This window comes from Vulpes lagopus, chromosome 5 (assembly GCF_018345385.1).
Source record: "Vulpes lagopus strain Blue_001 chromosome 5, ASM1834538v1, whole genome shotgun sequence".
Taxonomy (NCBI): domain Eukaryota; kingdom Metazoa; phylum Chordata; class Mammalia; order Carnivora; family Canidae; genus Vulpes; species Vulpes lagopus.
Window position 1 is genome coordinate 77,046,090 of NC_054828.1, and position 27,076 is coordinate 77,073,165.

Below are 27,076 nucleotides of genomic sequence, written 5' to 3' on the forward strand. Positions count from 1 at the left end.
TTAAAGATCGTTGAAAATGACTATAGCTCAGAATAGCTGTGGGTCATCTTCAAACATTTGTATATTTTGAGTCCCTTGGCCAGTCCTTATTTCCTTGATGTGCTGTCAGTTTGAGCCTTTTAATATCACCGTATTTTTGACTAGTATTAGAGTTGCTGAGATTTCATAAAGAATATATTATTTCATATGGCTTATCAATATTCCACTTGGAAATATGGTAGACTATTTGTTCCTTTGATGCTCTGCCAAATAGCAGGTTACAATTCCGAGATCAGGAGTCACATGCTCCACTGACTGAGCCAGTCAGGCACCCCGTGGATTTATTACTAGCTTTTTTTTCTTGACTTTTAGGACCTGCAGATGCAACTGGTTGATCCTGAAGACATACCAGCTATGGAACGCCTGACCCAAGAAGTCTTACTTCTTCGGGAAAAAGTTGCTTCAGTAGAATCACAGGGTCAGGAAACGTTAGGAAATCGAAGACAACAAGTAAGCTGTTAGAATATAAACTTTATTTTTACTGTGACACAAACAGTGGAAAAGTTGTCAATCTCAGTTATCTCTGAAGGGGTCTGTTGATGGGATTCCATAGAGAATTTGTGCTCTAAAGTTTCCTGCCTTGGTCTGGAGCAGCAGTTGGTGCCTTAACTATTTGTAATTCCTTTGTAGCTACTACCCTTTAGCTGACCTTCCTTCAGTGCCAGATGTCTGAAAAAAGACCTACTTGACTCTACTCCCTGTCTCTGTTATTATCTCTCTCACTAACTACTCATTTCTCTCTAATCCTGGCTTTAACTCAAGCAGTTCACTTAAAGTGCTGCTGATTGTGTACTGTCATAGCTCATTTTCTTTACAGCACTTCCTATAGCTCACTGATACACGTCTGTGACTGATGGGGTCTCCTCCACCTACTAGGTAATAATTTTATCCCTAGAACAGAGGCTGGCAGTTGGAATGTGTTTGATAAATATTGAATGAATGAATGAAGAATATGAGTAAGTCTAGCTGTATGTCTCCTGGCGCTTCCTCTCTTTCCCTTCCAGTCCTTTTTCTTAGCCTCTTTCCTGTGCTTCTGAATTCTCTCTCCTCTTTCTTCTTCTTGCTTCTGTGTTTAATTTCTGCCCTGTAGAGTTTTAAAGATTAAAAAAAGATAATGTGACAATGATTTGAAAACTGTAAAATATAGAACGTTAAGCAAGTAGTAAGATAGCTTTTTTGGTCATGGTGCATGTGAACAGATTACTTTGACTAATTTCTCGGGATCTACTGTGGCTTCAGGTCTCATGTCTCTGTTTGCATATTGCTTCTGTTCTTTCCTCAGTTGCTGCTAATGCTCGAAGGGCTGGTGGATGAACGGAGTCGGCTGAATGAAGCTTTACAAGCAGAGAGACAGCTGTACAGCAGCCTGGTGAAGTTCCACGCCCATCCAGAGAGGTAGGAGACTGACAGCAATGTTTATCCTTCTATTCCTCTTTAGGTGCAGGTGCTTATGACCTCAAAGCAGTGAGTAAGAAAGGTAGAGACAATTACAAGTGCTACTCCACTTGTCGTTTGTTGTATGGGGGTCACTCTGAACCTAAGTCTTGAGTCTTGAATCTTGAATAGGGCCTGTCTCACATAGCTACACAGAGATCAAACGAGAAGACTTGTCAGGTGACTAAAATACTGCCTTGTGTGTATGTATAGTAAGCACTCCATGTATTCCGCTTTCCTTCCTCTGTCCCATGTCCTGGTAAAGGCTGTTCCATTCTAAGAGTAAGAATATAAAGGATATTGATACTGAGTATCACTGAAGAAAATATATTTACCATGATGGCTAATATCAACCCAGGATCACTGATAGTAATCATGATCAGTGTATATGCTTGCACCTCCTGCTTTTCAGTCACATATATTATATTGTTCTGGTTCATTTCATATTCCCTTTATTTTTTTTTTTCTTTCTGCCTTCACTCTTGTCCCTTTTTCTCTTTCCTAATTTTTATTCTTTTACTATTCAGTTTCTTCTGGTTGTTGGTTTGTTCAGTTTAAGCATTGTTTATCTTTTTACTTCAGGAAAATGAAAGCAGAGCAAAGGTATGATAGGACAACTTGATTTTATTACTTTTTAAAGACTCTCTGGATCTTTAGTCTCTCTGAACTGGATTCCTTTTTAGAACTGTCCATTTTGGTGATCAGACGAGAGAACACAGATCTTCAAGAGCGGTCTCCTTTGTTCAGAGTTGCTTCAGCTTGCATTTAGTTTTTCCTGGGCTTTGGTTTTTCAGAAACTAATACTTATAGTCACAAAGTGAAATTTCCCTTATGTTGGCTATAGCGGTATGAGATAAGTCTGAGGAACTATAATTTAAGTGCTTTGGGCCACAATCTAGCATAAAAAGGAAAGCTTTAAAGAAAGGATCAGGCTTTGCTAATATGTCAGCAGTGAAGGATAACAACACCAAAACAAAGACTGCATTCAATTATTGTGTCCTAGAGAGTGTCTTTGAGAGTCTCATGGCTCTTTGAAGTATATGTAGACTCATAGCAATCAGTAGCTAATCCATCTTCCTTCCTTGTGGCATGTTTACTCAGCTCTGAGAGAGACCGAACTCTGCAGGTGGAACTAGAAGGGGCCCAGGTGATACGTGGTCGGCTAGAAGAAGTTCTTGGAAGAAGCCTGGAGCGCTTAAGCAGGCTGGAGACCCTGGCCGCCATTGGAGGTGGGGAACTGGAAAGTGTGCGAGTTCATCACAAGCATGCCTTCTGAGCACTGCAGCCCAGGATGGAAAACCTTGTTTGCACTAACCCGAGAGCCCTGTCTGACTCTGGCAGAATTCAATGGTGACTTGCTAATGGTAGAACGATTACAAGTAGCATCAACTACAAAGTGAAACTCACCTTAGTCTACCTGTATGGCACTGTACATATCTATCTCTGAGTTAAATGGTGGAGGTTACAAAGTATGTGTGCACCTTTTAAATCATTCCATTTCAGCTTTCTCACCCATACTCACTCTTTTCCCTGGCCCCTCCTTGTTCCCTCATCTCTTTCCATGGGCCAATAAAGTTTATTCCTCTCCTGCTCTCACTGTCCATTTCATATGTTCCAGATCATGTCATAAATGCATGCGTGTGTATTTTTGCCATCAGTCAACTCCTGCTCTTTGAGTGAGAAAATTTGTTTAATCAAATAAATTCAAGATGAAAGAGAGAGACATTAAATGTCTATAAGAATGACTTTGCAAAAGAGGTATAATCCTTATCAGAAGATAATCAGACCAAGTCTTGCCATAGTAGACTACAAGTATTGGAAGGGTCAAGTCGAAGAGAGGAGGCAAAGACAAGAGTGTTGACAGTAAACCTTCTCCTCTGATATGGTTTCATAGTTGATATTGAATAATGTTGATAGTGAAATTAGATTAGTAAAATGCAGATTAAATTCCATTAATATTTTCCCTTTAAGCCAAGGGTATACTATGTAGTCAGAACACAACTTCAATAAAAACTCATTTCAGTTTTTTTTTCTAAATATTTATTTATTCATGAGAGAAAGAGAGAGGCAGAGATACAGGCAGAAGGAGAAGCAGGCTCCATGCAAGGAGCCCGATCAGGACTTGACCCAGATCCCAGGATCATGCCCTGAGCTGAAGGCAGACACTCAACTGCTGAGCCATCCAAGCGTCCCTCATTTCAGTTTTTATTTTCATTTTATTTTTTAAAATTTATTTATTTATTTATTCATGAGAAACAGAGAGAGAGAGAGGCAGAGACACAGGCAGAGGGAGAAGCAGGCTCCATGCAAGGATCCTGATGTGGGACTCGATCCCGGGTCTCCAGGATCACACCCTGGGCTGCAGGCGGTGCTAAACCACTGGGCCACCGGGGCTACCCCCTCATTTCAGTTTTTAAACATGGAATTGGGTGAACAGGGATTGAGGCTTTCCAGCCTGTCTTTCAGAGCATGATTCTTTATATAAAAAGATAATTTCAAATGCAATGTTCCCCTTTAAATTCAGCATTTCACCAAACTGCTTATTGCAGCCAGAGAAAAGTAGTGCGTCTAGTTTTTCATTTGGTAGTGGCACAAGATGGAGTCCTAGGCTTTTCATGTTTTTAGTGCTTAACCATTACTACATTAAAATAAGTAATTAGCAGGCCTTGAAGTGTTTGAATAGTTCAGCAAGAAATGTCACAAATCTGGGTTCATATTGTCTCAGTGCTTTCTTATAGGAGCGTGACAGGCATAAGGAAGGGGCCCTGAAGATTGTATTTCTAGCTTAAATGTCAAGAGTATAAAAAGTAGCCAGGATTATTTAGGAGCTTTGTGGGTTCAACACCATGAGGTTTCATAGTTCTGCTGGTTATAAATTTCCTAGACTAGAAGCTGAGATTTCAGGTTTTAAAACATGGAATTTGGTGAAGAGGGCTTGATTTCCAGCATCATGAAGGTGACTGAGTACTCTTTCTCAGGGGGTGCACTATGATTTTTTTTTTCCTGTTTTCCCTTCATTTTTCACGTGACAATTTAATTTCTTTCACATTCATGTGTTGACATGGGCTGCCTTACATTCTAAATTCTGTGCAACTTTCTGTAACCTTAGCCACGTATGTAACAACAGATAGAGCATCAGTCAAACCAAAGTGGACAGGGAAGAAAATGTTCTACTAGAGAAACTCCCTGGGATTTTCTGATGAAGTATTTTGCAGAAGATTGATCGCCATAAACCTTCCCTTAATGAAACGCTTTCCAGTTTTCATGGCCTTTGGGGTGGGGGGTCATTTAAGGAAGGGGAGGGGATAGGAAGTATGAGCAGAACCATCACTTTCTTAGTCTTCTAATCTTTAGAGACCTTTTCCTGCACAAGGCTAAAAAGGAAAGCGGGTAATTGAACTTACAGAAATGTCACCCCAGCAAAGACTACCCTCATATGATTACAAGGCATTTAGGAAGTATTTTCCCTTAATTTTGCTAACAGACCAAGGAAGTTTTCTAAGTGTTCTGTTAAGATTCAACCATGGATGATTCTTGGATTCTAATGGTTTATAGCAATTACAGTAATGTCTGATTACTACCCCTACTTCAATCATCTTCTAAAAGTAGGAATTCCATTGGTATCTTGAAAATATTAAGTGTTACTAAGTGTTAGAAATATTAAGATAGGTAGTTGAATAATGAGAAACCCAACTTCCAGTTGAAAAATGATCAAAATAGATTAGTGGGAAAAAAATAAGTGAATCCTGGTCCTGATTTGGATCCTGAAGAGACAGACTAACTTATGCTACAGTTGGTCCTTGGGAAATGTTTTAGAAAATTAAGTTATTTTGTGGCAAAAAATAGAAGTTGCTCCTGATACCATAGATATAACTAAAATCTGCTACTAATGTCCTGGAATGAGGCTTGCAAACAGCTACCTGGCGAGAGCTTGCTAGTCTTAACAGTTTTGTGTGATTATTTGGCATCTTATTAGAGAACTCACTCTGATGAATTTTGTTCTGTAACCCACAGATAGAGGAATGTTACCTTAATCACATTTTTAAAAGATTTGTCAATGTTGCTATATAGAGTAAGAGATCTATAAGGATTTAAAAAATCATGACCTGTACAGGATATTAGATCCTAGCCACAAAAAGCTTCCTAGAAAGTTCTTTATTATATTCTACTTGCACAGTTTATATACCTAAGTGACCTCTGGGACAGATATATATATATATATATATATATATATATATATATATATATATATATATATATAGATACATAGATATAGATATATATATATATACCTTTCACTTTTATGCCTATTTATAGTAATTTGCTATCTGGTTCTGGAAAGTTTGGTTCACAGATTCAAAATTCAAGAAAATTCATGTTCTATCTCTTTTCAAGATTAATCTAGGATTCTCTGATTAGGGAAAGGAGAAGCAGATCAGACTATACTAACAGTTGCTCCTTTCATTGAGGAATAAAAGTTGACTTACCTACAGTCCCATCCCTTTAGACTATAAACCTCAGAGGGATGATACTTCAGTTCTTTTGCTTTCCTTGAGCTAGTATTAGTAAACTCTAGTTCCTGTTTGTTAGGATAAAGGTATTGTTTTCTGCTTTTATGATCTTTTTATATGAAAAAGTCGTAGAATCTTCACATTTGAAGTCCCTGAAAAACTCAAGTTGCCTCTTCAACTAGGGCCTCACTAATAATTCTGTAGGTTTATAGCCAGTGTCCTGCAGGGAAATGTGATAATCACCCTGTGAAGCTAGGAAGAAATATTAGTAACCCACACCCTTAAAGTCCACTTTCTGTCTTGCCTTGTAGAAATGATACTAGAGGTAGAATAAATGAAATTAGCTTCCTTTTTCAGATACTGACATCCTGTGAGATATGAACATGAGCACATAGGATATTTTCTCTTTTAAGATTAAAACTTACCTTTTCTTCTCACTTTGGTCGTGAAGAACCATCAGTACTACAAAGAGTAGCTAGGAGTATGGAGCATATAGGAGGGAACCTGGTAATAAAAAATAGAAGGAATGAGTCAATGAAACAATACATCAGAATGATTTCCATAGGTTAATAGTTTCTGAGTTTTAAAGCTTCTTGGAATATGGATTTAAGACATCCTCTCACTAGACATTTAGAGTAATAACTTTGTTAAACAACTTCATTATAATTAGAAGACAGGCATGTTGCTTTTAAGTAATCTGAGTATTGACAAAAGGTAAGTCCTCAACTTCTTTCAGTATAATCACATGAGCCAGGATGAACTTCCCAAATAAAAAAGTTGCATTGTAATTTTCTTCGAGTAGAGGATGAGAAGTGGAAGGGAAACACAAGGGGATCCCTGGGTGGCGCAGCGGTTCGGCGCCTGCCTTTGGCCCAGGGCGCGATCCTGGAGACCCGGGATCGAATCCCACATCGGGCTCCCGGTGCATGGAGCCTGCTTCTCCCTCTGCCTGTGTCTCTGCCTCTCTCTCTCTCTCTCTCTGTGACTATCATAAATAAATAATAATAATTAAAAATTTAAAAAAAAAAAAAAAGGAAGGGAAACACAACATGTAAAGCTGACAATACTAATTTTACCAGATGTCGAAAAGAATGATCAAACTTATAAAGTGATGTGCTAATTCTTTTTGCATTACTTTCCCTTTACGCTGCTTAAAGTCAAATTCCAGAAATAAAATTTTTTTATTTATCATACTGTTTTCCTTTTGCTAAAATGAAGGATAAAATAGAAAGTTCAGCAAGAAAATGTTCGATGGAAAATAATATGAAGAATAGGGGTGTTAAGAAGATGAACTAAATCAGCTTCTGTGTTCCCTTTAAAAACTCATAATTTTCTAGCACATGCATGTAGCTTTGCTTTTAGTATGTAACTTGAGTATGTAGTGCTTCCTTTTACAGTTATCAAAATCATTGCTCTAAAATACCAGCCTCTCAATCTGTAAACTTTAGAGGTATGTGTGTGTACAACTATGTTATATAAGTCATGAATTTCTGTTTCCATGAAGTATTCAGTTTGGTAATAAAAGCAGCTTTACTTTTATCACTTCTTAAAATTTTGATCCTAGGGCTGTCAAGAAAAAGTAAAGTGATTCCATAGCAATTCAAATGAAGAAGGAAGTGACATGTTAAATGATCCAATCACTTGGCATTAGATTATTTATAGGACTATTTTCCCACCAAAATAAGCTGTATATTTTCCTCTGGAAATTCATTTCTTCATGGCACTGTGCTGTGTTAAACTGTGTTAACGTTTGTGCTGAAATGGAGAGTGTACTTTTTAATACATAAGTGTTAGAATTTCAGCTACTTTAGTTGAGACACAGAAAATTGTTACTGATCCAATAAAAGTATCAAAGGCCAAACAGTAACCATTTGGTTTCATTCTTGAAAAGATTTATGAGAAGTAGGGAAAGCTCACGTCTTTTTTTGTTTGTTTCCTTATAGGAGAATCAGTCTATTGATCATTCTACTAAAAATCCAAGGCAAAGTTAACGCTCTGGAATGAGTGAATGCTTTTGTAATTTATTTAACTAGAGGAAGGAAGAGGAAGAAACCTGGATTATTCTCTCAAGGAAGTGAGACTAAAGAAACAGCATTACACTTCCCTCAGAAATGTGAAATGAACTACTTTATCTTAAAAACTCTTTCTTGTTCTCCTTGCTGTTCTCCTCTTACTGTTCTCCTTGAGAACAGTAGCAAACAGGATGGAGATTTGAGGAGCAAGCTGTTATGCTGGGTGGTGTTATTCCTGTAAATATTCCTGGAAAGGCCTGCTGCTTATGCTCTTTGGGGGGAACAAAGAGGCCATGAGCAGGAAAAATTCCTTGACGTTAACATCATTTCAAATCCCTGGAAAATTGCTTTCTGAATAAAGTGCAAGCTGTAAAGCCACTTAAGAGATGTTGCAATCTAAAGACAAAGATACACCATAAAAGGGCTTGACCACAGACAGCAGTTTTCTTTCCTAGCTACTTGTTTCAAGATCAGAGTCTGTCTAGTGGAAGAATTTTATTTTTCAGCAGAAGTCTAGGGAGGACTATATATATATATATATATATATATATATATATATAAAACCACTTCTCTATATATTAGGATATACATGATCTTAAGGTATTTTTTAAGAAAAGGAGTGGATGCGGAGTTTGACAAGAACTTTTTTGTTTGATTCTGTCATATAGCATAATATTTAAGTCAGGGGTACTTTAGTTGGTTCATGATGTGAACATGTGAGAGTTCTGGTATTGAGCACATGGCAGAATGCTACAGAGTGAGAGTGAGCTGGCCCTCTTGGATCTGGTGTGAGGCTCTGATACGAGGGGGAAGACGAGCTGCGGGCTTGGCATCACACGCTGGCTCTTGCTGTACAGTTTTCACTCTTTGAATCTCCTTCCAAAATCAGTCAAATATGACTTCCGCTGTGTTCTGAGTATATGGGAAAATTACTCCTTTTCTGTTGGTTGAATGTAAATAGTTTTTTTTTTTTAAGATTTTATTTATTCATGAGAGACACAGCGAGAGAGGCAGAGACGTAGGCAGAGGGAGAAGCAGGTTCCCTATGGGGAGCCTGATGTGGGATTTGATCCGAGGACCTTGGGATCATGACCTGAGCCAAAGGCAGATACTCAACTACTGAGCCACCCAGGTATTCCCAACAAATAGTTTAAACAATAATGACTGTAGAGTAGAATTCAGGGAAAATGACCTTGTAACCCCATTGGCCTTGTTACTGAAGAATGAACACTATATGACTTTTCCTCTAAGGTTTATTCATACATGATGGGAGTTTTAAGGCAATTACAATGTAATAATGATGAATCCTATTTGTAAAACACCGGTTCAAAAGAATTCATCCTACTTTACTGGCAACTGTCCTGTGAAGCACAGAGACCAGAAAGTATTATTTCAAGCCTCCTATTGAGGGAAACATACTCAGAAGTACGGAAGTACAGATAGACTCAATCAATCAAGATCATCCAGTTATAACATTAGGTATAAAATTTCTGCTGGTGACATGTAGGTTATGTGGCTGCTTTTTTTCAGCCCATAGACCGTGTCAGTTTACCAACAATAATACTATTGTTTAAAGGCGCTATTTATTGAGTACACGCTGTTTGCAAAGCACTGTTCTAAGCACCTCAAATACAGCGAATCCTTCAAAGTTCACTACAACTGCATGGAGTGGATGTCATTGTTAACCTTAATTAGTAAGTAAGGAAAATGAGTTACAGGAAGGTTATGGCTTGCCTAATGTCACATAACTAATGACAGAAGCAGAAATCTAACCTAGACAATTGGGCTCCAGAATTCATGTTCCTATGCTACCTTGATTTTTTTTCTTTAAAGATTTTGTTTATTCCTGAGAGACACAGAGAAGCAGAGACATAGAGGGAGAAGCAGGCTCCTCACAGGAAGCCCAATGTGGGACTCGATCTCCGGCCCGGGATCGTACCCTGAACCAAAGGCAGATGCTCAACTGCTGAGCCATCCAGGCGTCTTGTCATCCTCAATTTAAATATCTTCACAAAACTATCAATTTTTGTTTCAAGTAATTAAAAGAATACATATGCTTAACACTTAAATTTTCACTGAAGGATTTATAGTGTTTTAGAGGCTTTTATTTCTGTGTACTTTATCAAGTCAGATAGCTGGTAGGAAATAATTTTCTAAATGTAAAAGGGAGTTTGAGGTACCACCTCCATTATATATATGGCTCAGAGCCTAGAAATTTGCAAGAACCACAATTTGGGAACCACCATCAAAGCCTCAAATGAAAAAAAAACTTTAATAAAATTTCTACTTTAACATGTAAAACTTAACCTGGAGATAAAACCTGAAGGAGAAAAACTCGAAGTAACAGACTCTTTTCAGAGTATCTAAAATAATAAACAGTAGATACACCATTATAAAGTATAGTACCTTTAGAAATTTAGAACATTACAAGTTAGTTTGGAAAATGGTGTTTTGTTGCCTTGTAAAAACCTAGAAAAGGGTATTCTCTCACAAAAGAGAAATTACTTTGTCATGGATTAAAAAAAATAGTGAAAGAAAGGTATCAATTGTAAACTTACAGGGCTTTATGTGGGGTAACTTACTCATTCCAATATTTTCTACGAAAATTTTCAACTTTATTCTAGTGTGCCCTGCCACTCACCACCAGCCTTGAGCATTCTTTTTTTTTTTTTTTTTTTTTTAAGATTTTATTTATTTATTTGATAGAGCACAAGCAGAGGGAAGCCGCAGGCAGAGGGAGAGGGAGAAGCAGGGAACCTAATGCATGGCTCTATCCCAGGACCCTGAGATCAGGACCTGAGTTGAAGGCAGAAGCTTAAACCCAGACTGAGCCATGCAGGCTCCCCAGCCATCAGCATTCTAATTCAAAATTGATAAAAGGGTGAGCAACTATTGAAGCTCCCCTGAAGGAACTACAGCAGACTAAGCTAGCTAAAAATAAATAAGGAAAGCAGGATAAGTAGTAGAATGTTGGGATGAAATAGGCATTCTTTCTTGGTCTCCATTTAACTCCTGATGAAGTCAAAACCATTGGCATTGTGTCACTGAGTGAATTAGAACATTACCTAAAAATGCAAATGTGGCATCAGGAAGGCAACAAAGGTAAGTAGGGGGCAGAACATGTGAGATAAAACCCTTCAAGACCAGTGGCAGTCACTTTCTCTAATTCTCCCTTACTTTACTCCTAGGACCTAGCACAAGGAGTCATCTTCAGATGTGAGGCAGCATGGCTGTACAAGTCACCAAGAATGATAATGGAGATGAGTTCAACTCATACAGCTGAGCTTACTTCAACCACAGGATTGTCTAGCCCAAAGCTCAGGGGAGAAGCGGTGTGAAAACTGTGTTTTCTTAATCTGATATTGAGTGGGACATTCATTTTCTTTGAAAGAAAAAAATAAAAGATTCTGATCTCTACTGTTGTACAGGGAAAGATTTTCCAAAATAAGCATAATAAGATATGTAAGTCCACAAGTGAATTAGCTTCCTGGATTCAGTGAATTGCCAAAGCTTAGAGAATGTGCTCATCCATCTCTCCACAACCAGTATTGAAAATGAGATCATTCTGGGGCCAGTTTGAAAGAGTAGATATTGGAAATCCCTTTTGTACGCTGCCAGGGAATGTCTAAAAATGCTGAGTGGTTGAGGTACCTCATAGGTAGAACCTTATCAAATAGAACACAGGAATTTGGTCCAAAGTTAATACAACAAGAGGCACCTGGGTGGCTCAGCAGTTGAGCCATCTGCCTTCGGCTCAGGTCATGATACCAGTCTGGGGATCAAGTCCCGCATGGGGTTCCCCACAGGGAAACTGCTTCTCCCTCTGCCTATGTCTCTGCCTCTCTCTGTGTCTCTCATGAATAAATAAATAAAATCTTTAAAAAACAAAAAGTTAATGCAACATTTGTGGAATGAGTCATAAGATTAAGTTGTTAGGGCAATATGCTTACTACCTTCTAGTATTTTAATAAGATTGACCTCAGTCACTGCAAATACTCTGGCATGAACTTGCAGATGACAAGAGATGGAATGAAGGTGTGAACTGCCCCTGTTCAACTTCTCTGCAGAGAGGGTAGTGAATGTTCATTACTCATCCATGGATGTCTGAGCTCAAGAGCAGGTTCTTTGGTCATGGAGGAAGAAACAAAGATATGATTTGTCACCAGAAGGAACAGTGAGTTGCCTCTGTCTGAAAGTCCAGAGATTTGACTTCTTGGCACAGCTCTTGTCAGGACCAGCTGCATAAACTTGGACAAACCCTTTCAGGCACAGGTTACTCAGTGGTCAGAAGAGGAGTTTTAATAGGCTGGTTGCTGAGGCCAGGGTCAGAACTAGATCTCAAGCTTCTCTAACTTGGGCAGGTTCTATAAGACCTGTTCTGTAGACTCAGGGAGTGTCATGGTAGATTTTCCTTGGTATTAAAGTGAATTAACCATCATGAATTCCTCCATTTTCAGAAGAAATCAATGATGTGGGCCACAGATCTTAATCTAAAATTGGATGAACAGTCTTATTGTAACAGATGTGAAGAGGAAGAAATGCCCTACTTTTGTTCTGTCCTATACGGTAGCCATGAGCCATGTGTGGCTAGTTGAATTTACATTTAAATTAATTTAAATTTTAAAAATTTAGTTCCTCAGTCATTCTAGCCTATTTCGAGTACTCAGTAGCCATATGTGTCTACTGTATTGGGCAGCACATGCATAGAATTGCAGAAAGTTCTGTTGGTCAACACTGTCTCAGTCCTTTGCCCAGACCACAAATGGCAGTTACTAGTTCTCCCTTAGTGCAAGACATAGATGTTTGTGTCCTAGGGTGAGGGTGTCCGTCTTTAAGGAATGAAAGAATGTTTTAAAACCCACTTGGACATTGGGGTGCCTGGGTGGCTCAGGGTGTGATCCTGGAGTTCCGGGATTGAGTCCCACATCAGGCTCCCTGCATGAAGCCTGCTTCTCCCTCTGCCTGTGTCTGCCTCTCTGTGTGTGTCTCACAAATAAATCTTAAAAAAAAAAAAAAAAAAAAACCACTTGGATAAAGAAGCGTAAGAAACCTCTCAGGCAAAAAATGCAAGGAACAAGAGTTTAGAGTGATGGGAAGGTTAAAGGAAGGAATTAGGAAACACCCAAACCATTTTGTGCCTTGAGTCTTGACTAGTCCTGAGCTTCTGTAGAACACATAGATCCTAGAAGGGTGTTCTTCAGAGATATTGTCACCCCATGATCCCAGAGATGGAAAAATATGAGAAAGCAGGTTACCTTAATCCCCAGCAAGTCAGGGATCCTCTCAGTACTCAATGGTAGGGAAATGGTTAGTCATGTAGGGCCCATGTTTCAAAAAAGAAAGTTGTTACATAGCTTGGCTATGTAACTGGCAGGACAGGGATTAATTCAGGCTATCTAGAAATAGGTGAGAGGGGTAACCACTCTAACAGCCAACTCCTTAGGTACAGGTCTGTGCAGTCGAAGCCAGCAAATGTTTTAAGGCTTAAGCTTCAATATTAGTAAGAAAGTATCTGATATAATGCTTTTCTACAGATTTGGCACACCGGTTCCACCTTCAGTCCTCCTGACTAGGGAATCATGTATATGTGGAAAGGAAGAAATCAGAGGCAGATGGCAAAAAGTATAAATTTAGCTGCTCTCTGAAAGCCACCTGTGAAGGGAATCACCTTTCTCTTCTGGACTCATTTACAGGTGCAGCTGCAGGGGACGATACAGAAGATGCTAGCACTGAGTTCACGGACAGCATTGAGGAGGAGGCTGCACACCATAACCACCAGCAAGTAAGTCCATGTCAGGTTCTGGGTTCCCAGGGTGGAAGGCTCATAGCCCTTTGGGGTCTGGTGTCTCCTGCAGCCCTTGTGAGCCTAGAGAGAGAAGCTATCTTTTTATAAAAACCACTTCCCAGTCTTCTTTCTGCCCTCCCTGAGCTTCCAGCCACCTTGCCAGCCAACCCCTGTCTTCACTTTCCACTTTTCTCTCCAATCTACCTTTTTTTTTTCTCCTTCTATCCCCTGCTCCTCCTTCCCACCTTTGCCTCTATGTACCATCTATAGCTATAGCTTCAGAAGAATTTTACTTACAACAAGACCATGGACAGTTCCCCTTTTGGGTTTTTGTATCTGAAACACACCACAGAAGACAGGGAGACATCGGAGGGCTGCTTGGGAGGTGGCAGGCCTAATACCTGCTCAGGAGAGTGCTCTCTGAGAACCTCCCAAGAGGATCAGAATGCTTCCAAAGCGGGGATCTGTCTTGGTGAAATCTCGTTACACAAAAGAGAAGTCTGTTGGGCAACCTGACAGACCACCCAGGTTGTGACACATCAGTGACCAGCAGCAGGTGACACTTCAAGAGCAAGCCCCCATCAAACCTCAGAACTTGGTACCCAAGGCTGAAACACTGTTCCCAGCAGCCATCAGTGAAGGTGTAACCAGCATGTTCTCAAGCTCAAGAGTTGAATGTCCTGGACCTCAGAGATTAAGTCACCGACAGTGATCCCATTGCACTCACTGGCACTTCTATGTGTCTTCATGTTGCCCAGTGACATTTAGCAATCACATCTCCTAGATGGACCATGCCTGTGAGTCTCTGAGTTATTAAGGAGAAAGTGGATCATTGATAGCTGTCCTTCTGCAGACATAGCTAGGCTTTTCCATTGATAGCTTCCTTGTAGTTATTAGGAAAACTACTAAGAAAATGAGGCTTTCTGGGTCTGCCTCTATACCTCTCATATAAGGAAAAAGGGAGACCCAACAAAAAGAACCCACATGATCATTCCTCAAATATCATAGGACTTGGCACAATCTTTAGTTCTTGAGGACATGAGTAGTTAATTGTCTAGGATACCTCACGTCCTCAACACAGTTTCTTTACATTCTATCAAGATCCCCTTTTTGTTGCTCTAGCCATATCTGACCCTCACTCCCTTAAGTTCTTGCATGAGTTCCACTTCTCCTTTTATTTGAATATCTTCTTCTAAGTCCTCCTAACCAGTGCTTGTGACTTTAATTATGTATACTACTGCCCCTCCAGACAGATCCCTTTGCCTCTCATTTCCTAATGTCACTGAGGAGCTTTGGGGAGAAGAGAGGGATCTGTAAGATAAGCAAATATCCATTCTAAGAGTTAGATTGAGATGTCAGCCAGTCACTGGTAGTTATTGCTGCTGTGGACAGGATTAGCTTCAGAAAAAGTGAACAACAGACACAGATGTGAAGACAGCCAGATTCTGATTCTGATTGACACAGTCTAAACTATGTGTAGTCATAAGAGCCCTCTGCTCTAATTCTCAATTGTAGGCAAACTGCTTGTAAAATTGTCCCTTCTTTAACCTTCCTTCCTATAGCTTAGCATGGAACAAATGACCAGATAACATTTTGAGAAGGTCAGTTCAACCCTGGAATAAACCTTTTTATTGGGGCATATGTATTTCCCTTGCAATGTCTACCCTATTACTTGGCAGAGATACTTAATAAATTATTAGTTAACCTTTGGATTAGGTTTTGACTCATGATAGACAAATTTACATACTTGATGGATGAAGAATATCTTGGGTAAGCATCATTTTCTTTTCATAATCTTTCCTTGAAAATCAATCTCCAGTTTTGGGTAGGACGAACGTTGGTGTATGAAATCATTGTAAATTCACTTCAACTTTTCTGGAGTTTGAGGGTATGACTCTCCTGCTGCCAAATAAATAAAGCTTGTTTTGCCATAACTGTTTTGTGTACCGATTCTCAAAACTGTGTTTGCTGGTTCCCGGGGAAATCGTCCTTTACAATTCTGCTCTGAGTTCCTGCTTGTTAAGTCCTTGGAAGATACACTTTATTCGACACCGAGCTACCTCCCGCGTTAGACATACACAGACTTCCCCCAACAAACACATCCTATTCTGTGTTCCTTCCAAGGCAAGAGCTATCTTTTGGCCAAAGCAGGTTGCTTCATCCTTATTTTTAGACTACATCAGGAAGTCTCAGGTCTGGCTATGTTGGTAATTTCCCCGAGGTATCTCCCACAGAATCCCATTCTCAAGCAAATGTAAGGTCTATAATAAATAAGTAGGAAATGCCTGTGAAATGAATCAAGCATTGCCTTTCTTCATTTGAACCTTTGTAGTGGAAAAAAAGTTCATCAAGAATCAAAATTCAAAAAAAAAGAATCAAGATTCAAATACAAAGAAGGAGAAAAAAGTAGTGTGAAGAACTTGAGAAAAAAATCATTTTTAATTCCCTTATGCTGCGTGAGGACTGATTTACATTATGAGACATATTGTAATGGGTAAAAACAAAGCAACTCAATTCAAACGAGATCAGTTGTGCACATAGATTTCTGTAGGGTAAAAGAAAACCCAGAGTACACAAAGTTTAATTATACAATGGAAGCAATAGAACAGATGAATTAGGAAATGGCAGATGGAGAGGAACCTGTAAGAGATATAATTAACACTAGACCTAGAGGGTTCTTACGACCACCACACATACTGAAAGCCCTGGGGTTTTATTTGGGGAAAATATAGAAATATTAACTTTGCATAGGTGAGAAAGAAAAACTGATTAAAAAGATTCTGAGTCAGTTTTCATGCATTTACATTTCAATTTAAAAAATAAGCCAAAGTAAGCTCCCTTTGATGCAGAAATGAGAACCCAAATTAACCTGGAAACAAATTAGCCTTTAAAAACTTCTTTCTTTTAGGGCTCTGTTTTCTTTCTTTTCTTTTTTTTTTTTAAGATTTTATTTGTTTATTTGAAAGAGAGAGTGTGAGTGAGAGAGAAAAGGAGCAAGAGGAGAGGCAAAGGGAGAGGGAGAAGCAGACTCTTCACTGAGCAGAGAGCCCAACGAGGAGCTTGATCCCGGGGCTCCAGGATCATGACCTGATCCGAAGGCAGAAACCCAACCGACTGAGCCACCCAGATGCCCACATAACTGTTTCTTAATTTTAAAGTGGGAAATTAGATCAAATATACCTTAAGGCCCCTTCTGGTATTGACATTCCATGGTTCTTAATTTTTTCTTTTTAAAGAAAAGGTAAATTTAAATCAATAGAAGATAACATACATCCAGAAGGCACTTTAAAAATAGATAGATAGGGATCCCTGGGTGGTGCAGCGGTTTGACGCCTGCCTTTGGCCCAGGGCGCGATCCTGGAGACCCGGGATCGAATCCCACGTCGGGCTCCCGGTGCATGGAGCCTGCTTCTCCCTCTGCCTGTGTCTCTGCCTCTCTCTCTCTCTCTCTCTCTCTCTCTCTCTCCCTCTGTGACTATCATAAATAAATTTAAAAAAATTAAAAAAAATAGATAGATAGGTATTGCTGGGGCATCTGAGTGACTCAGTCAATTAGGCATCCAGGTCTTGATGTCAGTTCAGGTACTGATCTCAGGGTCATGAGTGTGGAGCCTACTTAAAAAAGACAGTTATCATTAAAGTGAGACATTATTTTTAAACAGAAGGACCCTTTAGGTTTTAGAGAAGAATAAAAGCACCCATATTTGAAACTGATGCCAGTTTATTTTTTTAAAAGATTTTGTTCATTTGATAGAGTGCGCACAAGCAGTGGGGAGGAACAGTGGGAGACGCAAACTCTCCACTGAGCACAGGGAGCCTGACCCCAGAGCTCAATTCTAGGACTCTAAGATCATGATCTGGGTTGAAGGCAGACGCTTAACCGACTGAATCACCCAGGTGCCCATGCAAAGTTTATTTTAGTTAAGTTAGTTGGAAAGGGTTTATTTTAAAAGGTAACATCACATAGTTTATATGAGAGTTTGAGGTCCTAAATTTTCAAAAGTGGTTTTATCCAGTCCCTTTTATTTTGTCCCAAGTCCTTGGCGGTATGTACAGAGACAGGCCAGAATAACTGAGCCCAGCAGCAGAACCAGAGAGACAAATGTCAGGCTCAGAACTGTAGGGATGCCTAGGAAATGAGCAACTTTGTCTATGCATCTTTCTTCTTTTTCTTTGCAACCTCAAGTGCTGTGCTACTAAATACCGTGCATATATGTGCTATCAATCAGCCCCACTCATACAGCCTAGATCTTACCATGCTCAGTTACAAACAAAAGCCCTACAGCTTTGTGCAAGCAGCTATTTATCAATCATTGATCCATTTAAGCTGCTCTGGGCCCTGTTTTGTTCAATATATTTGTGACCTGAATAAAGCTATAAAGCATGTAATTAATTCTACAAATCATTCCCAATTGAGTGGCTACTACTTGAGTTATGGAGATGCACATAAAATATTTCAAGGACTTTGATCATTAAGAAATGATTTGTATAGCAACAATGAATTTACTGGCAACAAGTACAAGTCACACTGTTAACACAGAAGAAACAGCACGACGTCGAAATAGCTGCGGGAGAGAGGTGGGAAACTGGGAGATCAAAATAGACTCCAAAAAAAAAAAAAAATAGACTCAAAGCTAAGTAGAACCCCAAAGTGCAGTCGCAGAGAGGAGAAAGAAGCAACATGGCATTGGGATGTATTAAGATTAATGTTGGGGGCACCTGGGTGGCTCAGTGGTTGAGTATCTGCCTTTGGCTTGGGAAGTGATCCTGGGGTCCTGGGATTGAGTCCTGCAATGGGCTCCCCACAGGGAGCCTGCTCCTCTATGTCTCTGCTTCTCTCTGTATGTCTCCCATAAATAAATAAAATCTTAAAAAAAAAAAAAAACGATTGTTGGATGGATGGATGAGAAATCCTTGCACTAAAATATGTAGTCATACACTGAATAGGTTATCATACCCAGGATTTGGTTTCCATACTTTTAAAAGTGTGTGGAGAACTGGAGAGGAACCCAAGATGAATAATAAGAAAGTCTGAGTCTCTGTGGAGACTCAGAACGTATTTTGAATTTTTTTTCAAAAAAAAAATTATCCTTTGAGGAAAAGCTACACAAACCACTTGAGTTGACACACTGAAGAGTAACTACAGGGGTATCCTCAAAACGTAGAAAGGTATTGGGAAGTTATTTCCACCTTGTTTTCTTCCCAGGTGTTTAGATTTGTAGAGCTCTGTGCCTGGTAGCAGCAGCACAAGGGTGATAACCAACAGGTGATACTGGCTGCTGGGCAGGTGGTCTCACTTTTAACTTCTCCGTAGTTCCAGGACGAGAGTCTTAAGCTTCTGTTCTCTGTAGCTGAGTGCCTTCTGTCTTAGTTATCCTTTTTAGGGCCTGAGGTTCAGGCATGGCCTGAGGCTTTGAGTGCTGGTGTCTCAAGGTGTGATCTTTGCAGTCAAGGACTTGGATGTTGTGTGGAGTCAAAGAAGTTTCCTGTCTTGTAGGAAGATTCTCAGGGGACTCTGCCCCTCTGGAGGAGAAGAATCACAGCCTCCACACTCTCCAGTCCTATGTAAACCTCATGTGTTTGCATTTGGTTTTTATTTATGATGTGCTGTCGTTTTTTTCACCCACATCTGGATGCCACTCTTCCTGCCCATGGAAGCAATTCTTCCTGCTTTCTTGCTGTCCTCATCACCTAAACCAATCTCCAGGGCCCTTATGACTGAGGAAGTCCTTAGGGTGAGCACATTTTAGTGCTGCCTCTTTGGTTCGCATTAAAGCCTGCCTTTGCGATCTGAAGTTCCTCTTGAATCCTCTTCCCTAACTTCTTTATACTATGGTTTTCTTTCAGCTCATCAAGGTGGCTTTGGAGAAAAGTCTGGCAACTGTGGAGACTCAGAACGTATGTCTCCCCCCTCCTTCCTCAGCAGGAGGGGACAATAACAGGGGTCTTCAGGAGGAGATGCTCCACTTGAGGGCTGAGATCCACCAGCACTTAGAGGAGAAGAGGAGAGCTGAGGGGGAACTGAAGGAGCTAAAGGCTCAAATTGAGGAAGCAGGATTCTCCTCTGTGGCCCACATCAGGTAGGACACTGCCTAGAGAAGGGGAGCCTGCCCATTGAGAGGCCACCATAGCCAAGGAGTTCACCTTGCTGCAACCAAGGCATTTGTGCTACTATAGGGCTTCTTGGTTCACATCCCAAGCTCCATGCCTTAATGGTTTGAATTCTTTAGAGAAAACTCAGTAATATTGGATAATGGTGATTGTTAATAATTACCATTTAAATTATTTAAATCTGGTCTTAATTCAGTATAATAATGCCCATTATTAGCTATGCAGTCACAAGTGCAAACATCCCAGTTGTATGACAGGTGTTGCCCTTTGAATTGACTGGAAGATATGAGAAATGATGCTTTGCTGCTGCATGCAGAACCAGAATAGTTGTTGAAGGAGGAGGATTTTTACAGGGACCCCTTCATCTCCACTCAGCTCTCTCTCAGCAGCATGAATCCCTACATCATGGAGTAGCAACTGTAATAATCTCTGCTCTTTTGTTAACTTTATGAAAGTGGCATATAGCTGATTCATTGGCTAGATTGGCCACTCTGTTTTTAATGGCATTTTTTCAAAAGATGTTTGGGGAACATGCTAATAATGTAGGGCTAATCCATTCATTCATTCATCCTTGCCTATTACATGCCACCTAAGCAACCTTGAGTCATAGAATAATATTAACACTAAAGAGGACCTTGGCATCTAGCCTATCCCTTATTTCATGGCCAAGAAAACTCCAGTGTAAAAAGTTCTAGCAACTTGCTCAAAGTTGCATATTAGTCCATGGCTAGACCCCTGCCTCCCAATTTTTAATATGTAAGCCTTTTCTTCTATGCTATATAATTTGCCAAAAATTTTGGAAATATTCTTGTGATCATCCTTCATGTTTGTTCTTTTACTCTGAATGCTCATGATCTTTTTTCTTTCTTTTTTTTTTTTTTTAAAGAAAGAGAGCACAAGGCAGGGAGGGGCAGAGGGAGAGGAAGATAGAGAATCCTAAGTAGTTCCATGCCTGCCGAGGAGTCTGACAGGCTCAGTCTCACAATCTTGAGGTCATAATTTGAGCTAAAATCAAGAGTCAGATGCCTAACTGACAGAGCCAGCCAGGCACCCCATGGTATTTCCTTCTACTGAAGTGAAATTCTACTTAAGTGAAAGAATAAGTTTTTAGGGATCCCTGGGTGGCACAACGGTTTGGTGCCTGCCTTTGGCCCAGGGCGCGATCCTGGAGACCTGGGATCGAATCCCACGTTGGGCTCCCGGTGCATGGAGCCTGCTTCTCCCTCTGCCTGTGTCTCTGCCTCTCTCTCTCTCTCTCTCTCTCTCTCTCTCTCTCTGACTATCATAAATAAATAAAAAAATAAAAAAAAGTTTTTATTTTTTAGTAAGCTCTATATAGGCCCAATGTGGGGCTTGAACCCACAACCTCGAGATCAAGTCACATTCTCTACTGACCTAGTCAACCAGGTACCCCAAGCATAAATTTTACTTAACCTTTTTTATGTGTAAACTTGGTTAAGCTCTTGGATAAGAACAGTACATCTCTTTTGATCCTACAGCTGAATATAAAATCAAACCAAATGTAGATACCTTCATAGTTTATTTTCTTTTTTCCCCAGAATTACTAACCTGAAACTCTGATTCACCTTTCCATCCAACCTTAAGAATCACAGATACTGTAGAAGACAGAATCTGTCTAATGTTTCCATTAGCAATAATCATCCCTCAGGTAAACTTCATTGCCTATGATACTGCCACTGCGAAAAGCTAAGATCTATCTAAGGAAAGCCCATCTTTTGAGAAGACTTTGTTGAGCTTTGTTCTCTTCGGTTTATATCATGAAAACAGTTTTTCCCCCAAAAATGAAGCTATAATATAATACCAGATATTTTTTCCATACTACACATGTGTTGCCTTCTCTCCATCTCACATCTCAGTTTTGGCAAAATACCTGTCCCCCTTCTTCATCGAGGAAACTCTCCTGGATAGTCAGTCTATCTGATTCCCATGTCCGAAAGTATTTTCTTTTTTTCTTCTTAATTCCCACTAGACAGGTATTGCTCATGTTTTGAAGACTTCAGGATTCTAAGAAACCAAATCTAGGGGGATAGGCGACTGCTAATCCTTCCAGGTGTGAATGACTTGTGTCTTTGGCTCCTTTAGGCAGCACTTCTCAATTTAGCATGCTTAAGAATCACCTGCAGAACTTAAGCAACATCTAGATCCATGAGCCTTAGCTCTAAAGTTTGGTTTTTTTAAACAAGGACCTCATAGGATTCTGATATTAGTACTTTTCAGGTCTGCAGCTGGTACAGCAGAATAAAATGACTCCTCTGTGGCAGATCCTGAGCTAACCAGACCACATATGCAATTTCATTTAAGAGTCCAGTAACTTCACTGGGTCCAAGTTATCCTTATTTTTCATAAAAGGAGACTGAAACTCAAAGAGGTTAAGCAAACTACCTATTTAAATGAATTGCCTTGTTAAGGCCATGTTTTTTATGGCTTCCATCCAACCCTGGTGAAGGATTTGGTGGGAAGAAAGGGTAAGGTCTAGAATGTCTTGATGAAAATGAGTTGTTTATCCATTTTATTTCTTCTACAAATAGGAATGTTTTATGTGGCAGGTGCTGTGAAGGCTCTGGGGATACAGAGTGAACAGAACAGAAAGAGTCCTGACCTCATGAAGATGATCTATCACAAGAGCCAGGCATTAAACAAAATAATTACAGAAGTACATTTGATTGTAGTTCTGATTAGTATTATTTATTTCTTGTTTCCCCAGGTCCTAATTTCTCATTCAGTGGTTGAGAACTGACTGATGATAATTAATAGAATTCTAGAATCCATAATAATAAATTTGTCGCAAGCAACGTGGTCTTTATTTTTTTTTTTCTTAACAGCATAAGTTAATTCCAGAGGCCACTGAAAATTAGAACCTTAGGTTGAGAGGCACCTGGGTGGTTCAGTCAGTTAAATTATCTGCCTTTGGCTCAGGTGGTGATCCTAGGGTCCTGGGCTCGAGATCAGCATCAGGCTCCCTGCTCAGTAAGGAGTCTGCTTCTCCCTCTCCCTCTGCCCCCTACTCATATTCTCTCTATCTCAAATAAATGGAATCTTAAAAGAGAGAGAGAGAGAGAGAGAGAGAGAGAGAGAGAGGCTAAATGACATGGGTTAAGACAACTAGACCAGGTGTGTTGAGTCCAAGATTTTTAGCAATTGCGTCGCCACAAAGTACGTGTGGTAGTGCTGGCAAGTCTCTCTTTTCCTGAGTTTTGGTTCCTTTGTCTACAAAATAAGGGCACCTTTGTAGCTCTCTGACGTTACTTCATGCTTTGGGGTGTCTCTGAAGTCTTTGCTGGACCCAGACCAGAGCCAGCCGCTCACGGTGTGTGTTTCCTGTAGGAACACCATGCTGAGCCTTTGCCTTGAGAATGCAGAGCTGAAAGAGCAGATGGGAGAAGCAATGTCTGATGGATGGGAGATCGAGGAAGACAAGGAGAAGGGCGAGGTGACAGTGGAAACTGTGGCAGCCAAAGGAGGTCTGAATGAAAATAGCCTTCAGGCTGAGTTCAGAAAGCTCCAGGGAAAACTGAAGCATGCCCACAACATTATCAACCTCCTCAAAGAGCAGCTGGTGCTGAGCAGCAAGGATGGGAATAGTAAACTTAGTCCAGAGCTCCTAGTGCGCCTGGACCAGGAGATCGACAGAATGAACACAGAGCTGGTCTGTTCTCCGGAGAAGCCCCAGTGCCAGGAAGAAGAGCATATGACCACAAGGCCCTGCCCCAGACCCCAGAGCCTTGACCTTGGGGCTACCCTCTCAGTGGATGGCCACCAAGTAAGTATGGGATTAGATGGAATGAAAGACCTGTGCAGAAGGTCTGTGCTGGAGGTAACAGTTTTTACCTTCAACAGTACTACCCTGTGGGTCAAGAAGGACTCAGGGAAGGGCACCTTTGCACCACAAGCAGTAGTAATAGTCTACACGTTCAGCCTTTGAAAAGGCTTTTACAACAGTTTCTCATTTACTTGGGTAATTAATCTTTCATAAGTCTTTCTTCAGCATTTAATTTTCCAGATAACCACACTAGGCATAGGCAGCAGGCAGTAAGAGCTGGGCTCTGTCCTGGAAGTACTCAGTACAGTGGGGAAAGATGACACAAACAGACCATTTCAATAGGATGCAGTCTAGGGATGCCTTGGGGTTAAGCTAGCCCAGACAGGTGGTGTGTAATGACATCTCTCCTTATCACTGCCATTTTCATCACAGCTCCTCCCAGCTCTCTGTTCCTGAGCCACAGGAGGGGCTATTGGATCCTCATAAGGAGAGGGGCTTTGCTGAGTATTGAATAAATGGAGAATACAGAGGATTCTGAGGGGACAAGTTGGGGGGACAGGAGTGCAAGGAGAGATGATTAGAGGTTTCTACCCCTTCTCTTTTCAACCACTGAACCAACATTTACTGAGAGCTCCTCAGTGGACTCTACTGGTGCTATGTGCTGTAGATAGAGATGAATAAAATATACTAGCTCGGCAGGAGCTTGGTCTGGAAAGCAAGTGACTGCCAAATGTCATGAGTAGTGCTGTAACAAACCCTTGAATCGAGTCCACACGGTTCAGAAGGGGTAGTGGCCATGACTACACGGGGCTGTTACTGCCCTGGTCCCTATGCTGGCTCTTTTTGCAGCTGGATAACCGGCCCCAGGCCCAAGACCCTGGGCCTCAGACAGAATTTAGCCTTCCTGGATCCACCAAACACCTGCGCTCCCAGCTGGCCCAATGCAGACAACGCTATCAGGATCTCCAGGAGAAGCTGCTAATATCGGAAGCCACAGTCTTTGCACAGGCCAACCAACTGGAGAAATACCGAGTCATGCTTAGTAAGTCTTAGAGTTCACCATCATGAACGTGTCAGTCTTCTCCTTGAGAAACTACATGCTTTGCAGACTTGATTTTTCTTCCCCAGCCTCAAAACAACTATAATCCTGACCAGGGTCCTAGAACTGTGGAAATGGATATTTAATTGCACCTGCAGAGAAGAATAAAGAACAAAACAAGTTTGCATGAGCATATAGTGAAGAAATGGGCTAACATCTAGGTTTGCTGATTTCTGGTATAGGCAGCAAAATGCCTTATGTCTCTCAACATAGTTTCTCTCCTCCTCTTGGCACCAAATAATATTCCTCAAAAATATATAATCAAAAAAAAATATCATCATTGTTGGTTTAGAATCCAGGCTTTCTAATAGAACTTCCTGTGGTGATGGAAATACTTACAGAAGACATGAAATGTGGCTAGTTCAAATCAGGAATTTTATTTACTTTTAATTTAATATGAAGTAGTCACATGTGATTAGTTATCTTAATGAAAAGTAAGGATCTAGATGTTTTAGGACTTGGAATTAGTTCAGCTCCATTCACATATTTACTGAGCCTCTGTGGATAAAGCACTACTAGTTTCACTGGGGCTTCTGGGTTTGGTAATATATAATACCCAACTTAAAGATGTCTGGTCCCCAGAAAGCCTCAGTTTTTGTAGGTCAGATCATCAGTGGCAAACATAGGCTCATCCTGGTGGAAGGAAGCCCTGCCTGGAGTGGGTGGTCTCCTCTCCCACTTGAGTCTGAAGAAGCATCTATCTCACTCTGGCTCTGACCTCTCTGCCCCCTGAGGACTAGGGCATGTGCTACTGAGATCTTGGGAGTAGTGGGAAATTCAGATCCTCTGTAACGCCCTCTGTATCTTCCCGAGCAGGTGAATCCTTGGTGAAGCAGGACAGCAAGCAGGTGCAGGTGGACCTCCAGGATCTGGGCTATGAAACCTGTGGCCGAAGTGAGAATGAGGCTGAGCGGGAGGAGAGCACCAGTCCCGGTAAGAACACAAGGGCAGGGCTCTTGGCCTCCCTGGAGTCAGCTTCACATCTGGGAGCTGTTGGCCAGTCCCACTGCTGATGAGGAGTAGGGCTGAGGGGATATTGTAGACTAATAGGGGACCCAGGACCAGAGAGTGACAAGAAGGTTGGCACAGAACTCTTGCCCAACATAAGGCTGAGTGTGAGTTGGAATGTCACTAATTAGTTTTCAGCATGCTGCTGTTAATTAAAAGAAGAAATAGGTTATCATCTGAGACTTACTTTTTAATGAAAAGACCAGTTTTGGGGGGTATGCCAACTGTATGTTAAACTTTTTTTTCTTTATAGAAAGACTTTGACTGTAAGGGCATCCACCAAACCAAAATCGAGTAGAGAAGAAAAACAGTGCCATAGAAGATGACTGTGCCTGACCTTCAGGGCTGTTGGGTGGCTAAGAAATACCATATTTGAACACTAGTAAAGCAGTGAAGTGCAGGGCTGAATAAAGTACCACTTTAACGTTTGCTCTAATAGTTCTTATTCCCAGCACCAGAGCTGCCTCCAACTACAGCAGCATGTATAGCTTTATTCAGGAAGCTGTCTTTGTCTTTTCTCAGAGTGTGAGGAGCATGACAGCCTCAGGGAAACAGTCCTGATGGTGGGGCACCTGGGCTCACTGCTGGCCAGCCCTCCAGGGAAGAAGCCCTTGGAAAGCCATCGAGGGAAGCAGGAGGAGTTCCAGGCATATGGAAAGTCAGAAGACATCTCTGTCCTACATAAGGACATCAGAGATCTGAAGGCCCAGCTGCAGAATGCCAACAAGATCATTCAGAATCTTAAGAGCCGGGTCCGGTCCCTCTCAGTTACAAGTGATTATTCATCTAGTCTGGAGAGACCGAGAAAGCTGAAGGCCATTGGCACCCTCGAAGGATCCTCACCTCACAGTGTCACTGACGAGGATGAGGGGTGGCTGTCTGATGGCACTGGGGCTTTCTGCACCCCAGGGCTTCAGGCTAAAAAGGATCTGGAGAGTCTGATCCAGAGAGTGTCTCAGCTGGAGGCCCAGCTCCCGAAAACTGGAGTGGAAGGGAAGCTAGCAGAAGAGCTGAGATCAGCCTCATGGCCTGGGTAAGTAGGGTACTCTTTGGACCTCTATTTGATTGATGACATCTAAGTTTGTGTTTGAGGTAGGCTAGTCCAGGCAGGTAGAAGAGAGAATCCATCATGGTAATCAGAAGAGCACCTTTATAAATGCTAGGCCTAGATCCGAAGCAGGATCAGTAGGTCTCTGGGTTTCCTCTCAGGGATCTACTAGTAAAGTGATAGGATATATATGTAGTAGTAAGACTGGAGCCAGACTGCTGGGTTTGAATCCTAGCCCTGGCACTTTC

General features: G+C 40.9%; 1 protein-coding gene across 15 annotated transcripts in view; it reads left to right on the forward strand.

Annotated features, from left to right (window-relative positions):
• The window catches only part of LOC121491101 (phosphodiesterase 4D interacting protein), a 183,433-nt gene that overhangs the window by 125,883 nt on the left and 30,474 nt on the right, over positions 1 to 27,076 (forward strand). For 14 of the 15 annotated variants that reach the window (XR_005987862.1, XM_041755555.1, XM_041755550.1 and 11 more), the window contains 9 exons: positions 352 to 489; positions 1,322 to 1,434; positions 2,575 to 2,702; positions 13,690 to 13,778; positions 19,629 to 19,861; positions 23,238 to 23,673; positions 24,523 to 24,715; positions 25,589 to 25,705; positions 26,303 to 26,813. Coding sequence is in view for 14 of the 15 variants with exons in the window: in XM_041755555.1 (XP_041611489.1) it covers positions 352 to 489; positions 1,322 to 1,434; positions 2,575 to 2,702; positions 13,690 to 13,778; positions 19,629 to 19,861; positions 23,238 to 23,673; positions 24,523 to 24,715; positions 25,589 to 25,705; positions 26,303 to 26,813 (1,958 nt within the window). In the remaining variant the exon portion in view is untranslated. Of the gene's footprint in view, positions 1 to 351; positions 490 to 1,321; positions 1,435 to 2,574; positions 2,703 to 13,689; positions 13,779 to 14,051; positions 15,716 to 19,628; positions 19,862 to 23,237; positions 23,674 to 24,522; positions 24,716 to 25,588; positions 25,706 to 26,302; positions 26,814 to 27,076 lie in introns of those variants that run through there. The other variant, XM_041755553.1, reaches the window with a different exon arrangement.